The 17,277-nt window shown below is 38.7% G+C and overlaps 1 protein-coding gene and 1 long non-coding RNA gene across 5 annotated transcripts in view; one reads left to right on the plus strand and one right to left on the minus strand.

The window, feature by feature from the left end:
• Positions 1-17,277, minus strand: part of ITPR2 (inositol 1,4,5-trisphosphate receptor type 2) — a 224,016-nt gene that overhangs the window by 16,423 nt on the left and 190,316 nt on the right. For 3 of the 4 annotated variants that reach the window (XM_088134864.1, XM_088134865.1, XM_088134863.1), the window contains exons 50-55: positions 14,444-14,608; positions 10,409-10,604; positions 9,048-9,140; positions 8,406-8,536; positions 6,656-6,821; positions 5,037-5,197 (exon numbers count right to left, since the gene is read on the minus strand). In XM_088134864.1, the coding sequence (XP_087990990.1) occupies positions 5,037-5,197; positions 6,656-6,821; positions 8,406-8,536; positions 9,048-9,140; positions 10,409-10,604; positions 14,444-14,608 (912 nt within the window). Of the gene's footprint in view, positions 1-5,036; positions 5,198-6,655; positions 6,822-8,405; positions 8,537-9,047; positions 9,141-10,408; positions 10,605-12,929; positions 13,116-14,443; positions 14,609-17,277 lie in introns of those variants that run through there. The other variant, XM_088134866.1, reaches the window with a different exon arrangement.
• On the plus strand, positions 6,778-17,232 carry LOC148216592 (uncharacterized). Its single transcript, XR_015795106.1, has 3 exons — positions 6,778-6,916; positions 7,203-7,314; positions 15,602-17,232. It is a non-coding gene; the product is annotated as an uncharacterized LOC148216592 (long non-coding RNA).

The following is a 17,277-nucleotide window of genomic DNA, read 5'->3' on the forward strand; positions in this document are numbered from 1 at the left end:
TTTTAACCAGCCTGGATGTGTTTCTAGATCAAAAAAGGTGTTTTGGGTTTGAGACATTCTGCTTCAAGCTCAAGACAATTCCAAAAGAATCAAAACAGCTTGTTTCAAATGCAACGCGTCTGTTCATGACAGTCCATAACGCTGTAAAAGGTGGAAGGAACAGGTAGATACAAATTATACTAGATCAAACTGAGAAGTCCGTAATGCTGTAAAAGGTGGAAGGAAAGAGAAGAGGCAGCAAGATGGATGAAATTGGTTACAATGGTGATGGGTGCACTATTGGAAGACCTTAGGGGCCAGGTTGGGGTCAGATCACCCTGGAGAAGGTCTATCAATTTGGTTGCTAAAGAGTCAACACCAACTTGATGGCAAATAATCCATCAATCAATTTGAGATCACAAGGGCCTATGCACCCTTATTTCACTTAATTATTTTGGGGAGCAATCCATCAGTAACCATTTCTCTTCTTTTAATATTTAAGCTCTGATCCCCCCAAAAGAATTTCCCATTGCTCACATGAAGACCCCTGCAATCTGGCAGATGTTCCTTGGCTATGTTTCTCCTCTCCTCTGACTCTCTAGAGCAGTGTTGTCCAAACTTGGCCACTTTAAGATGAGTGGACTTCAACTCCCAGAATTCCCCAGCCAGCATGGCTGGCTGGGGAATTCTGAGAGTTGAAGTCCACTCATCTTAAAGTGGCCAAGTTTGGACAACACTGCTCTAGAGGAATGGCTGATTCCCTGCCAAGTCTCTCATGTCCAGAAAGTGGTTTGTAAATGGCTTTTGGGCAACTGACTGAGGCTGAGTTAACCCACATTGGCAATGGCTTGTCAGTCCAATAGGGGAATAGCGTGGCAAGGCTCATTTGAAATGATGTGTCCAGAATATTTAGTTTTTATTTTCATGCTTCCTGCTGAAACAGTGCATTCAATACATTGATCCACCAGATCAATCCCCGTGAACAAATAAAATCCTAGCCATCTACTGTCAACTTTCTAAGTCCCTGGACTTCCAAAACGGGAGCTTTGCTCTGTTTATTTTGAAATGGAAAATAAGAGATCTTTGTGTCTATGTGAATATTTTAGAGGCTCAACTTCAGAGATCCCACCATTAGTGCTAATGAAAAATACATTAGCGCACTGCACCAGTAATTTCCAACTGCTGGCAGCAGAGGATTAATTCACTTAGTATGAATATTAATACACGCATTGGAATAAATATTAATACCTGATTCCATGCAAGTTTTCAACATTAGAAAGAAGAGAATTGGGAAGAAATGATAAACAACAGAACTTACTCTATTCTAGCGAATGAGATACAAAACTTTACACAGACTGCTTCCAACAAGATTTTTCCCCAGCCTCCTTGGCTCTTAGGTTAACAGAAACATGTATGCGGCCTGCATCAAACGTGATGTGCGATGGGCCACAGCAGGGCTAAGCTAGCCATTAAACCAGTGTTTCTCAACCTTGACAACTTTAATATGTGTGGACTTCAACTCCCAGAATTCCACAGCTGGCTGGGGAATTCTGGGAGTTGAGGTCCACACATATTAAAGTTGTCAAGGTTGAGAAACAGTGCATTAAACAAAGAATCCTTGATTCTTTGGAAGATATTGAGAAGGTACCAGGTTTTTTAGCCTCAGAGTGGGACAAATATTTAGTGGCTCCTGCAGTGGACCTCTCACAATTAGAAACACTGAGCCACAGAAAAGCTTTTAAGCTGACAAGTGCTGAGTGCTACCCTCTGCTGTCTGGAAGGGCAAGTATATGAAGTGCCCAGTGGTTCAAAGGCTTTGCACGGCAACAAGGGAGACATAAAAACTCTGAAACAGGTCATCCTCTGTGGCCCATTCTATAGAGATATAAGGGCTAGGCTTATTCTTCCCTGATTAGTGGGTGCCCTGAGACCCTGGACTCAATCGATACCCAATTTCTATTAGAAGATGTACTACACTAACATTGCAAGATCCTGCACAGCTGCTTGCAAAATTTGGTGAGTATGTACCGAGCACAGCTCTGGTTAAATACCTTGATTTTATGCTTTCTCTTTCTTATCATATTGTATTGATTTTAGCCTCATTCCCTTTTACCTTTCACAGAGCCCACATGGCTTTAGATGTTTATGAAGTCATCCAGGTGGAATTGTCTAGAGGTTGAGTCATGGCAACTGGACTTCTTTTCTTTTTGGTAGAGATGTTTTGCTACTTGTCCAAGCAGCTTCTTCAGTCCCTTCAGATTGAAGAAGCTGCTTGGACAAGTAGCGAAACGTCTCTACCAAAAAGAAAAGAAGTCCAGTTGCCATGACTCCAGACATGACTTTAGATGGTTTTGACTGTTTCTTGTATTCTAGCCTGTGGTTGGATGAAACGTGTCCCACACCATCCCTCATTCTGTGGACTGAGACATCTTTTACATGACAGATGTCTTCTCTGTCACTCCCCCTCCTGTCTCCCAAGGTAATTCCACATCACATTATACCTGGCCCCTTTAGTGCATTTTATTTCTGACTGGTGGGCAAATGGGATCCATTGTTTTTACTCTTCTTATTGCTTTTATTATCTTCTTTGTACTGGTCTAAGACCATAATAAAGATTTAGGGTGGGTGGCTCTGTGGGTAATTTTTGCTGTCAAATCTTTTTAAATGCTGAAGCACCCTTTCTTAATCTTTTTGGGCTCACCACTTACTTATGTTGCAAAGGTTACTGGTCCTTCCCATAATTTTCTACTCCATTTATGGCTGAGCAATATCCTTCTTAAGTTAAGAGATTAAGTTAAGAATTAATTAATCGTGGGATGAAGGACATGGTGTCAACCACCCCCAATGAACATCCTGCTTTTGCATTATCCTGAATATTTAATAAAGTAGGCTCAGCTCAAGGTGAAATATTTGACTAATCAGATATCTTAAAATGCATTGCTTTCTCAACTACATCTGCAGAATTCTTGATCAGGGACTGTAACTGGAATTGTATTTTTTTTAAACTATCTCATTACTGTACTTTTCAAAACCTTGCAGAGCAAGCGATTTCTGTTTTAAAAGGTTGGAGTACCTGGGTTTATTGCCCCCACAAATCCTCACCACTGGCTATACTAGATGGGGCTACTAAGAATTGTAGTTCAGTAGCAGCTGAGGATCCAGGTTCCTTATCCACGCTCTTTCTGTCTCTTCTCATGGAACAAAGGCTCTTTGCACAAGGGGTGCCAAACAACAAGGATTAAACACCTGTAAGTCCTGTCTCCTTTCTTCCACATCCTCTACCTCCTCATAGTCTGAGTTTGTCCATCAGGAGAAGAAATTCTAAACATTCGGATCACTGTGTGAGTGATGGCATCATGAAAATGTATTTGTTCTTATTGACTAACAGTATGGTTTAATGAATGACCAGTAGGCTTCTTTGAGCATCACACAGAATGTAATGTAGATCAGAAGACTGAGGTAGCTCAGTTCTGTCCCTTTATCACTTCAAACTGCAGAGGTGGGACCATATTTTTGGAAGATTCTCCATATTAATACTTCTAGAACAGTGTTTCTCAAACTTGGTAACTTTAAGATGTGTGGACTTCAACTCCCAGAATTCCCATGCTGGCTGGGGAATTCTGGGAGTTCAAGTCCACACATCTTAAAGTTGCCAAGGTTGAGAAATGCTGTTCTAGAATGTAGTAAATTACAACATCAGGGAGAAAGGCTACACTAAGCAATTCTCCTTTATGTGCTAATTTGCTATCTCCAAGGGCTTATCCAAGGTATACCGATGTATACATTTTTGCTTTCAGTGAAATTCTTTTAGTGGATACTCTCCCATGTAATTATTATAAAGTACAAAACAAATTGTTTGTTTTCAGCCTTCCATAGAGACGATTATATGGAAGGTCTCTGACTTCAATTAGAAACTGATAGTGTAACCAATGTATGAGAACTTCTATAAAAAAGTAGCCATGCATAGGTCTAAAAAAAACCTATTTCCCCTAAAATCAAAACCCAAACTCCAACTGATTCTGAGGAATTAGGGTTTCACTCCCTATTTTGTCAAAATGTTAGTAAGAAGGATAAAATTATTGTAGTAAGTCTCACCAGTTTCTTATTTTCATTTATTGCAAGTAATTGGCTTAGGAGGGAGGGAGGGGTTGCCAAAAAAAAAAAAGTGTTCCCATACCCCCAATTGTGTTTGGGGATGGATGGATGGAAAATTGTGATGACCAGAGAATTCTTAAATAAAAATTATATGGCACATATGTCATCTCTTATGCCAAACAATCCTCCCCCATCAGCCCTTTGAGGTAGGCCATATCAGGAAACAGACTTCACAAGTCTGATTGGAACTATATTTTACACTTTATACTCTATATTTTATAAGTTATACCCTACTGAATTAGGGAAGAGTGAGTCTGAGCTTCTTTCTCAAGCTTTCTGTTTCCCAGGTTTAACACATGTTTTTCTGACCATTCTGTCTGTCTAGCCTCTCCAACATTATCTCTGTGACTCTTTCTCTCTCTCTCTACACACACACACACACGCAACTGCTAATGTTACTGGGCTGAACTCTTTTGCATTCCGTCCAGTGGGTTTTTCCCCTATTAATCAAAAATTGCCCAAACATCCGGGAAAAGTCTACCTTTGGCTCTGGAAATTATTACAATGACCCCTTGTGGTTTGCACCAGATTTCCTTAGATGTCTGTAACTAGAAAAGAATCATTTGCAGATGCCTTAAACTTGTTCTGTATGGATGCTTTTAAAAAAACAGAACAGACGTGGAATATAAAAGCTGCATTTGTTGTAATCTAAGGGGGCTTTGGATTCTAATTCATCTTACAAACTTGAGAACCATAGCTGGACCTTACAAATGTGATAGAAACTGTTTTATTATACCAATTTTTGTTTTCATTATGCCAGTGTTTCTCATTTGCACTAGTTGTCTTAAACTGTCTTTGTGATTATGCAGATGAATATGTCCTACAGTTAAGGTGAAATAAGATCCTGCTTTGCCTGAAAGAATCAACTTTCTGCACCACAAACCATACAAAAACTGACTCACCGCAATCATTTGAGCCACATAACTTTCGGGACCAGTGTATTCCGTTGGGTCTTTCACTCTGACCAGAACGATAAAATATAGATAGTGCCACATGTTGTGTTCTGATTTTATGTGCTCCTCAAATGAAACTGTCTTGTTATCAAACTTGTCTCGCTCAAGCCCTGCGAAAGAGAAATTCACGTGAACTCTTTCATTCATTAAATTTCCTTAAGAAATTAGTAGACAAAATCCTACTAAATCGGGCCAAAGTGATTTCTAACCCAGCATTCTGGGCCATTCACGAATTGCAGACCTGACGCATTCACAAAGTTCCCCATGTCGACACCTGTCTACTTTGCATTTTTTGAAAAATAACAAGACACAAGCACTGCAAAACATAATCAGAAATAATACTTCTGTCTCATCTTTAGACCTGGTGTGTAAGAAACACACTAAAATAAGGAAGCTATAAATGAAAAAAAGACCCCAAAACATTAAATGGTCCCTATTTTGGAATGATAAATGGTGAGAAAGAACCAGTTTACTTCTCTGTTTTTAAGGACCTGATTTTTTTTTTCTTATCTGAACAAAATTTCCTTAAGTTTCAAAATGTGTTTCGCCCCTCCAGGTTAACTCCTTCCTCTTCCTTAAATGTTCCTGCAATGGCTGTAGAGAAGAGGCAATAGCTTCATAGGGTTTCAGTATGCTTCAAAAATCTTACAATTGGAAATTCTTCTTAAGGACCGGAAAATCTTTTCAACTACAATATCCAAAAATCTGGGAACTCAGATCTTTCCCCTACTTCCAGGAATTAAGTTGGAATGAAAAGGAAGGGACAGGTATAGGGAGAAGAGAGAAAGCCAGCATCCAGCTGCTGGAGAGATAGACATATATTTGAAGTGAACTTGATGTTTCCAAGATGGTTAAAATATCTGAGCCTCTCTTTAGAATGTTATGAAAATGCTAAAATCAAGTCCATTCTGAATGAGGGAAACTCCAAGTGAGTAGTGTAGGAATATATACCCTTGAAAATCCAACTCTCCAGTTTGTTCATTAAGCAAGACATCACGTAACTGTGACTTGCGATTTTACTGCAGGCTTCTCCATTAACTCTACCTGTTGGAAGCCAGCTGTGAAGTGTGCAAATGGAGATCATGTGACCACAGGATGCTGCAACGATTATAAACACCCATTGGTTGCAAAGTGCCCATCTTGGTTCAACAGGGTTCTCAGAAAGGTAAGTCCATCAGCTAATTTAGGTTTCAGGTGGGCTGATCTACTCACTGGCTAACAGATTGGGCCAATGGGGTCATTCTGCTAAGCAGGATTTTACTATGTGGTCAATAGGGCAGCTGTGTTATCCCACCAATCATTTTTTATCTATACAAAGGGCTGTTTCCAGAGGGAATGAATTAGAGGATGACAAGGAAGAGATGGAGCAATTTACTCTCTCTTCCTCATTCTCTGTTTTGGAGGCAACCATCTACACTGTAAATCTAGGGCTCTGTGGAACCTCCAACCTGCTGTAGCATTTGGCCCCCCAATTTCTTAAATCAGCTCTGACCAGGATAAAGGAATAAAAAGTGTTCTAAGTTACCCCTGATTAAAGGAGGACCCTCCTAGAACTTGCTCATACATACCACAGATGAAGCAGGTTGTCTTTAAGATCTCCTCTTTTTTCTGCTTTTCACTTCTGAGATCTGCAAAAGTATCGATGATGACTCCAAATATGAGGTTCAGGACAATAATGATGACAATGAAATAAAACAGGAGATCATAAACAACCCGAGCAGCAAACAGTGGCTCCTGAAATGAAACAGTACTTCTATGTGACGTCCAATTTTCCCCCAATTAAAGGAAAATACTTTTGATCAGACATGATGTCATTTTACCTATTGAAGGTAAGCAGTGTGGAAAGACCAATGTGCTGTTCTTGGCTGTTACACTGCATTCACCTTATTTACTTTCAGGTTTGTACTTTCCTATGCTGTAATCTTTTCTGGCCCACCTTACTTACGTCCTCAGCAGCAGGTTTCCCATAGATGCGTACTAGGTTTACATATTGGACTGAGAGTTCAAACTAGATTTACCAGTTTCCAAACCTGAGAATCAGACTTTGTGCCTAAAGGTGAGGAAGATGGAAGGAGATTATGTTGTCAATAGATATTCTGCCCTTTTCTTTCTCAGGCCATACAGTGCACTCTCCTCAATCTACAAGCTGGAGCAATGAAAGAAGAACATGAAGAGGAAAACCCAAAAAGGACCAAGAAAGAGGAATAGAAGCTATTGCATGCTTAAGGTATAAAATCTGGTCCTCCTATGAAACATTAAATGATTCAAGAAGGCTGATAATGAGTACTTTGGGCTAATGCATTGTCCTTTTGAATATAGGCTACTTAAGAGTTTTCAAGGTTAAAACAGGTTTGATGCTCATTTCTAAATATAACACAGTTGAGTAAAATGTTAATTTAATAGTTCTGAGTGAGTGTACATAATGTCTATCATCTTTGTTTTATGAAAGACCTATCTTGCCCTGTGCATGACAAATTATTTTCTGCATTACTTATCTGTGCTGCAAAGAAAGGTTTACAGGAGCGGAGTTGGCAAGATGATACTACTGAACAAAGAACCAAATATTGTTATCTTTCATAAATGAGAGAAAAAGACATTTGATGGGGTCAGAAGACATCATATTTGCATACGCCAAGGCTGATGCCTACCAGTAGAGAAATGTTCCAAGACTGGGACTGGTGAGAAACTAAATCAACTCCCAAGTTCTTCTCAACTTAGGAAAGGGGAAAAAAACAAAACAAAAGGAGGGATAAAAGACTTAATGTTATAATGTCTCAATGAATGGTTTCAATCTAGTTTCTGGCCTGAATTTGGTACTGAATAAGCTTTAGTGACCTTGATGGATGATCTCTGCTGAGAGGAGGGCTGTTGAAAGGGCCACTCCGGTAGACTTTTCTGCAGCCTTTGCTATTAACCACACTACCCTTCTGATGAAACTATATGAAATGGGTGCCTATTTAGTGCCTATGTTCCTACATGAATGATCCTTTCTCAAAGATTAGCACCTGGAGGCCAGGGCGTTGCTCATGATATGAATACCAAGGTGGTCCACAGAATGAGACCACTGGGAATTTGAAGCAAGTTTAATCAATATGCCAGGGATGTCCAACCCTGTTTCTCATGATCAGTCTGGGCAAAAAGTGCAGCTCCTCGCACATTCTTTTCATGTAAATGTCCCTATCACTATGTTATGCACGAGCAATGGATATACCTGGCTTCACCACTGCGTCTAATTTGGCAGTAAGATTTTTATTGATGTAACAGATCAATGCACACATCTGTAAATGATACGCCATATGAAGCAAATGAAATGCTCACATCTTTGGATGGCTTCCGAAGCACATCTCCCACTCCACCACCATTCCTCAGGCCTTGGTTCAATACGGTCACAATACACATCAGCAAAGTATCACATGTCCTCTCAATCTCATCCTCATCACTGTCTTCTCCTAGGGGTATCATAAGTACACACAGCAGAAGATTCCTTTAAGCATCCATTCAGAAAACTTGGCAGTACAAAGCATAGATAACCTGCATACTTTCTTCCACTTTCTGCTAGTAATTCTAGAAGATGCGTGATGTTAATAATTACCTCCCAAATCGTGCGAGGGCAGAAAAAACATCAGTACGTCGGCACTTCATCTTACTGTACCTCAGTGCAAATGACTTTGCATGCAAACGACCTCGTTTCTGTAATGACATCAGCAACTGCATCCACCATAATGGATGCCCCCTCCCCCAAGCTACTCCATCAACCAGAGGTTTCCCTGTAGTTGGATAATGGTTGTGTTTGTCTTGAACATGAGTCATGGTGGGTGAGGGGTGGAATAAAAGAGATCCACCAGAAAGGGAGAGAGATGCTGAAGCATTAGTGGCATTAATATTTTCTCCTGATCCCCAAGCTAGTAGTGGACATTTATTTAGCAGAAAGGGAAAACATTTTATAAGCATTCTACTAACCTGGTTTGACAGCTGGTACTGTAGGACTACAGTTCTCTCTTGAACACGCATCCACCATTGTTGTTAAGCTTGTAGTGGAGATGGTGCCACTGTCTATACATCAACAACAACAACAACAAACTGGAAAATCATTAGGGCTACTCACACTTTGAAAGTGTTTTAGCTGAAGCGGATATTGCATGAATTCAAGCATACCTCTCTGCTACCATTAAACCATGCCCTTCTTTCTCAGGCATCGGCATGAGTTTGAAAAAAGGTGTGGGTGCTTTCAGGAGTCAATTTACTAAAGCTAATTTAACTCTTAAACCAGTTGCCCCTAATTTTTTAGGGCCTTCGAAATGGTGAAAATAGGAGGTTTCATAGATAATAGTGAGGGACCATCCAAATTATTTTTGAAGCATGCCCAGCCCTACTATGCATTATTAAAATAAATATTACATGCTGGCATTTCATTTTTGAGTTTCAAAATTGTTCCCTTGAACAAGCATGTAAATTCCAAAGTTCTGTAAAATCCAGTAGATTAATTTCCTTTCTTACCTTATTAATTTATACTAGTTATTCTCTATTTTTGATTTACCTAATAACAATGATTTAAATAACATCTGCACATAGATCTTCCAAATATGTATTTCTTCTTAAAACTAGTAGCTTTAAATCCAAATATTCAACTATAGAAAACTAATTGAATTTTAAACCATTTTGAATATTTGCTCTGGCAGAGTGGAAATCTGCATTTCAGTTACCATCAGAGAAGACAAAGAAATAAATCAAAATGCTGCTGAAGCATAAAGCTGTAATGGAAATAAAAATATCAGTGCTCCCTATTTACATTATATCACAGGCTTTCATTGCTGCTTCTGCTTAAATTAAAGAACTGACATCAAATCACTTCATCTACTTAAGAGGAAAAATATTCAAAGCTATAAACTGTCAAATATTAAAATAATATCAGTTTATTTAAAGCATTACATTATTTTAAAAAGGCTGACATGGAGGACATTGTGTTAACGTGTTGTTCTTTTGAATTCAGAATATTTAAGAGTTTCCAAGGTTGAAAAAGCTGTTTGATACTCATTTAAAAATACATGCAGAATTGAATAAAATATTAAGTTTTCCAAAGTGAGTAAACAATATATACATCAGCTTTATTGCATTAACTACCTGTTTGGCCGTGTGCTTTATCTAGCTTGCAAAGAAGGGTTTGTAGGATTAAATCTGGCAAAATTATAGGTTTGAAATAGTCATGAAACATTCTATCACTTCACTATGGGTTCTCATTGGACCAGCAACAATTCCATTTTGGATATAACCACCACAAAAGTGGAATTTGTTGGAATATGGTTATAGACCAGGAACCGTACCTGTAACAGATGTTCTATTTTTCAATCTTTCCACATCCATAATGAAGTCATCTTTCAAAAACAAGAACCCAACAATGGAGAACAGATAGACGAGGATAAGAGCTAGGACTGCAGTCAGAATAATGGACCGCCCATTCCGTGTAACACTCTTAATGACATTCAGCAAAGTTTCCTCTCTGTATACCAAGTCAAATAACTGGAGAAGATAATAAACAAGTAGGAAAGGGATTAATGTAATAGGCCACACATTGTTGACAGCCATTTGCCCCCGAACTCAAGGAATGTGTTAGACCAATCCCTTTCAAATGGTCATCTCAGGTTACTTGGAAGCTTAACAGAAGAGCAAAAAAGCCAAAAACAGCCAAGACCCCCATAACTATTTCATCTTCCTATATGCAGCCATAGATGAACGCATGTAGAAGATGCAGAAGGCCTCCATGGAGAGTAACCTGACCATGAGCTCATGGTGGCAGAGCCATGTGGAGGACTTCTTTCTTCTAATTTCACATATTCACATATTCCTGGTTTTGCAGACATAAGAAATGTGCTACTACATTCATATAAATCGATGCTGCCAAGCAATGTTTTCATTCATTCATTCATTCATTCATTCATTCATTCATTCATTCATTCGAGATGAACTTATAAAGCACCACCATTTTTCTATGCTCTGGGCAAAGATTAGCATGTATACAGAAGGGGGAAAAGATAACTATGGAAAGAAGCAAGAGCATCCATGGAGAGGCTCAAAAAAAGTCAAGATGGCACCCAAGTGATCAGCACATGTAAAAAAGGGGTAGGGTTTTGATCACACAATCATAGCCACCATCTTGACTTTTGTGACCACCACTCTTTCCCAAAGAAGCACATTCAGGAATCCCTTCTTGAAATTAAATAAGGCTCACTTGGCAAGTTTGTTTATTCAGGGACAATCAGCAGTTACATTTACTAAAACTGGAAATTCAGTGCTTAGATGAGGTGGACTATGTAGGTGGATAATGTAGAGCTTCTGTCAGGTACAGAACAGTTTTGACTCTTTCCACCCACTTTTCATTTAGTTTTAAGAGACATGATGATTTTGTGGCCTTCCATAATTTTGATTAAGATGTGGATTAAAATGAAGAATATGAAGAAGCTTTAAGGAAGAAATGTAACTAGATCTAACTCATTTGAAAGTATTGGGACTGGAGATGAACATTGACTGAACATAGCATTTATTCTCCACATACAGAAGAGACACTGAAAACAAAAATACTATTTTTCTTACTCAACTGTGAATGGGGGACTTGATCAATCAAGATCCAAGGAGGGCAGAGAGTGGTTTTAAGATTTTGTCCCTACTCTAACTCCTCATATATGAAAAGTAATATTTGATTTGACCCTTAGAAATCCTGGATTCATTAAGAGCTGGCCAAATAATGCAAGATTATTCCCTTAGAGAATTAGGTGGTGGATTACAGGCAAGGCTGTTTATATGGTATCCTCTATGGAAGTGTGATAGAGCATTTCATATTTAATACTTCAGAAAAAAATATAAAACATTTCTTTAAAAACTTGGAGACTGATTTGTTGTTATGGCTTCGATGTCCCCAGGAAATATGGATCATAACTTTGCAATGCAAACTTGGCCTTCTTGTGCATGTATCCACATACATAAGGGGTAGAGTGTGTGCTGTAACATCATTGTGACATATCTTTTCCCATCCTGCCCAAACCTTCAGATTCAGCGGATGTCTCTGTTGTCATGAGCCATTTCATTTTAGAGTTACACTGGTGGAATTATCCTGTTTACTTTATATTTGCATAATCATTGTATTTTTAGTTTAATTTACATGTTTATCCTTACTTTTATGGATTATTGATGACTTGAAACAGATGTTTAGAAATAATTAAAAGTGGTAAAATGAAACAGATCTCTAATCATAATATGGGTACAGAACGGAAGGAGAAGGCTGAAGGATTCCATTGTGAGTCACAAAGGAGGAGTATCTTTATGTAGATATGAAGAAGAAGGGAGGAGGAGGAGGAGAAGCAGAAGGAAAAAGAGGTGAAAGAGAAAGAAAGAGAAAGAAAGAGAAGAGGAGGAAGGAGAAAAGACATTGTAGCAAAACTGGGTTTATTTGATCAGAAGTGGCATGATTTCTTCTACATTTAGCTTGAAAATAAATAAATAAATGCAGTTTAAAATCTAATTGCCATCAGCCTGAAATGATAGCACTATTATACTGATGTTTTCTACTTTCTTATTAATTTTTTTCTTGGTAATGTAGTGCCTTAAAGAAATGGGGATAATCATACTGTATTCTGTCAGAGGACCAGCTGTTTCCTTCTTAAAACAATAATAATGTATAAGGAGTTAGTATAGAATCTGAATGATTGATTGTTTATTAAATCAATTTATATAGCCACCCACTTGATGTTTGACTCAGGGTGGTGTATATAATTAAACACAAATAATAATCATGAGATACATTAAAATATAAGTGAAACAACTTCAGATAGCCCCAGATGATCAGAAACAACCAAGGGACACACCTCCTGGCCCACTGCCAGGTCTTCAGAGACTTTTGAAAGGCAGGAAAGATCGGGGCCATCCAAGTCTTGGAGGAATGCTGTCCCGTAAGGCAGTCCGGTGACAGAGAAGACACGTCTCCTGTGTCCTGCCACATTATGTGGTTTGAGTGATGGCATCTGGAGCATGTCCACTCTGTCAGAACGTATCGGACAGGCAGACAGTCAGTCCCACAAATAACCAAGCCTGGTGCCATGAAGCTCATTTCTATTTAGAGGTCCACCAGCCTAGCTTCTCCAGAATACTCTATTACCAAATGATTGTCATATAAGTGCTACAAGTCTTTCTCTTTTCTGTTGTTTTATACATGCAGGTTATACCCTTTTCCTTTCTCTCCTTTCATTTTCTTCAATTATCTACTTCCTCTTTCATCTTCCAACTTCTCCTGGCTCCTTTCCTTATACAGAAGCGGCCAACTAATCCTTTATTTGCATTCTACTAATGCAGCCATCTATGGCTTCATCACAGACCTGACACAGTAAATGTTGACAAAAGTGAGGAACAAAAGCTAGGGATTTTGAGTATTTCCATTATACAGAGTTTCAATAGACTGCTTACAATTATTGAAATATGAGCAAATTCCTTTTTGGCCTCCAGGGTCACTGAAGTCATTTCACGCAATCTGAGTGCTTTAAGGTTTATTTTATTCCTTGTATATGTATTTATATTTCTATCTTTATACTGTGAGACATACATTCATACACTTGTATATGCATGTAACATCTCCCTTCCTTCCTTCCTTCCTTCCTTCCTTCCTTCCTTCCTTCCTTCCTTCCTTCCTTCCTTCCTTCCTTCCTTCCTTCCTTCCTTCCTTCCTTCCTTCCTTCCCTCCCTCCCTCCCTCCCTCCCTCCCTTCCTTCCTTCCTTCCTTCCTTCCTTCCTTCCTTCCTTCCTTCCTTCCTTCCTTCCTTCCTCTACCCACCCACCCACCCATTTATTCCTGGGCTTTCCAATCTTAGCAACTTCCATATGCATGGACTTCAACTCCCAGAATTCCCAGTAGAAGTCACACATCTGGAAATAATCAAGACTGGGAAGCACCAACCCCTCCCTCCCTCCCTTCCTTCCACATAATACACATTCTTAAAATGTTACCTGTCATCTATCTCAGTTCAAGACTTACTTAAATCAGTGAAGCAACTAAAGATTTTTACCCAAATTTCCAATAAAGAGCACTTTATTTATATCTGTGATGTTGAGCATCTAAACATGTAACAAGATGAATGCAATGAATAAGTTTGCAAATATGTTATCTTGATTCCCTTACCAGAAATCCAAAACTGTCTGCTCTTTCCCTAATGAAGGTGTTCAGATATGGAAGCGCGATTTAACATGAACCCTTGCTTCTCATGAGACAGTGGCAGTATATGCTGAAAAACTATATGCGTGACAGAATTTTCAAGATGTGCCCAAGAATTGAAACATTTTTTTCTTCTTTGTTAAGAAATAAAAAATACACTCACCAAGAAGCTGTAAAAAAATTCATGTACGCAGAGACCCAACATACAGACTAGAACATAGGCCACATGGTAGAGAAAGGCCATATCCATGATGACTGCTCTATATCCACGGGTGAACGTACCACGATTCCCAACGAAGCTCACCAAAAATACAATCTTGTTACAAAGCTGCAGGATGGAGAGAAGCAACATGGACAATAATTACATCTCAAGACCCACAATTCTATTTATGCTGAATACATTTACCTATGAATTACTATTACGGGGAGAAACGTTCCTGTTTCTACTGAAACCAATATCGCAAAGTGAAGCCCTGCACCACTTCTGTAACATTAATATTAATGTCACCCATTTCAAAAATAGTAAAATTAGATTTGTTTTACTTTATCAGAACAAGTCCATAGCATTATGTGTCAACCGGATATGGACCATGGAGGTAAAGGTGAAGACTTCCTGAAGAAGAGCTCAACTTTTGGTGACCTCACATAGTTTTTTTTGCAACAAGACAAAAGTGATTTTCCATTGCTTCCTTCTGGGACATTTTTTTCTGCTTTCTTTCCCAGTCTAGCCTATAATTTGGGATTTCTAGGTAGTTTCCCATCTACATATTAAGCAGGAGCCAACCCTGCTTAGCTTTCCAAGGTTAGGAACCTGGCTTCCAATTTCAATTCAGCGATTTTTGATTTTAAACAAAATCAACTACAGAGTATTGGCGTGGAAAGTCCCCCCTCCACTGTTATTAAATTTATTATTAAAGCCAAAGCACTCAGGTTTCTAGATGATCCCTACCACATCATATACATTACACGAGTAGAAAAAACAGTAGTCATTTGATTGTCAAAATTAATACAACAAACTGCCTATAATTGACTACCATGTTAAACTGGAATATTTTTTCTATATGTGTTTAATTTTCCTTGATATGCAGTAGGTTTAAATACAAGATGGGAATAAGCAGGCTGAAAGAAAGATATTTAATGTTTAATCCTTTTTTTCCCATTCCTCAATATAGCCTAAAAGTCAACATTTCCTCGTAAGCTTCTAACTGTGATAAGTTTCATTTTGGTGAATTTGCATCATTGATATGTCTCTGGTTCCAAGCAATGTCAGCACGAAATACATACATACATACAATTTATTTATATTCTGCTTTTCCTTCAGGAGTTCAGAGCAGTGGATGTGACACTCCCTCCTTCCATATTTCCCAAAAACAACCACCTTGAGAGGTAGGTGGACTGAGAGAGGGAGAGTGACCCAAAGTCACCCTATGAGTCCCCACGGCTGAGAGTGGAACCTGAACCTGGATCTGTCCAGGGCTAAATGACACCTTAACCTCTACAATACTCGGCAGTCATTTCCTGAATCATAATTTCCCTGATGTCCCAACAAAATGTGCAAAATTAAAATATGATCAACTGGGCGTGCTAGACTTTCCATTATTTTCATGCTATACAACAGCAGCAGCAGTGAAAGAAAGAGAGGTCCCTTTTCCAAATAGGCTGATATACAAACAATGACCAAGAACTAAACAATGGCCAAGTAAAAATGGAAGAAAATCATGTTGCCATTTGATACAATTTTCAGTGAATTATGTCACAAAGAAAAAGAGAATGAGATGGTAAACAACTTTTCTACAATTGCTGTTTAAATGAGTTCTATCTGGACAACAGGGGCTATTTCAAGTTTGTCAGCTAAATCGGTTGAAGATCATTACTAGGCCTTGTTCTAAAGATGGGGAAGTCCATCAAATGGAGCCAAATCAAACTCAAATTCAGACACTGATAAACCTTATGATTTTTTTATTGATAGTAGAATTTGGAATATCTATAACTTAAGTATGACTTAAAAGAGGCAAAAAAAGCTGAAACACTACTAGCAATCCCCAAAGAATCTCTTAACGAGCAGTTCTGGGTTGGTAAGATTACCAAGTTATAATCTTCTTTCGTTTTGAAGGGATGGATGATGGGAGAAAAAACAACCAGATCTTCTCTAAAGTGAGTTTCCTCCATCTTTTCATCTACTTGTCTCCCACCTATTAGATTGAAGAGGGTTCCAGTGAAGTAATGCAGATAAAGAAAAGGAAGAAAAAGGAAGAAAAAAGAGGAAGGGAAATCATGCCTTCATCATCTGCCACTATGGCCATTTCCCCACTAATGACTTATAGCAGCTTCACAGTATCACCCAAACATCAATGAAGTGATAGAAAGTTTGTGGTCACTGATGTGATTTTGGACCAACGATGGTTGCATGACTAGAAAATGCTATTAGGTTATTAATGGGGAAATGAGCCTTATCAGTCAGTCTATGTAAAGGTAAAGGACAGATTTTTGGATTGCAACCTGCACAGTACCTAGCAGGAGTTGTACAAAATCTTATAGAAACAACCATAGGCCATAAGACTCCAACCTTATGGGGGAGGGGGTATTTCCATGTTTTCTCTCTAGCTTCCAATGGACTCATCTGGGGAGGTGGCACAGAGATAGAGCATTGCTAATCCCGAGAAACCATCCTACCCGTTAAGAACCTCTATAAATAGTGATTATATAACAGCCATACTATAAATCCCAGATAAGTGGAAAGGTGCCACATCAGAACCTGTAAGTGTGTACAGTCTGCTTTTCATGCAGGCAGAACAACGAGGTGGAATTTCTGGAGACAGTAAACTTTGGAATGTGTTCATAATGCAAATATATCTGCCCTTAACTTGATTTAAACTGGAATTAATGAGGCTTGAGTCAAACAGATTAGTTACATATGTGTCTGCTTCAGTTTTCCAACTGTGCTAAATAAATGTGGAGAAACAGTTAACTGATTATGTTTGTCTATGAATTGTGTAA

The sequence above is a fragment of the Python bivittatus genome, unplaced genomic scaffold (genome assembly GCF_059951505.1).
Source record: "Python bivittatus isolate LINGU-HERP-01145 unplaced genomic scaffold, Pbiv_v1 ctg000120_np1212, whole genome shotgun sequence".
Taxonomy (NCBI): Eukaryota; Metazoa; Chordata; class Lepidosauria; order Squamata; family Pythonidae; genus Python; species Python bivittatus.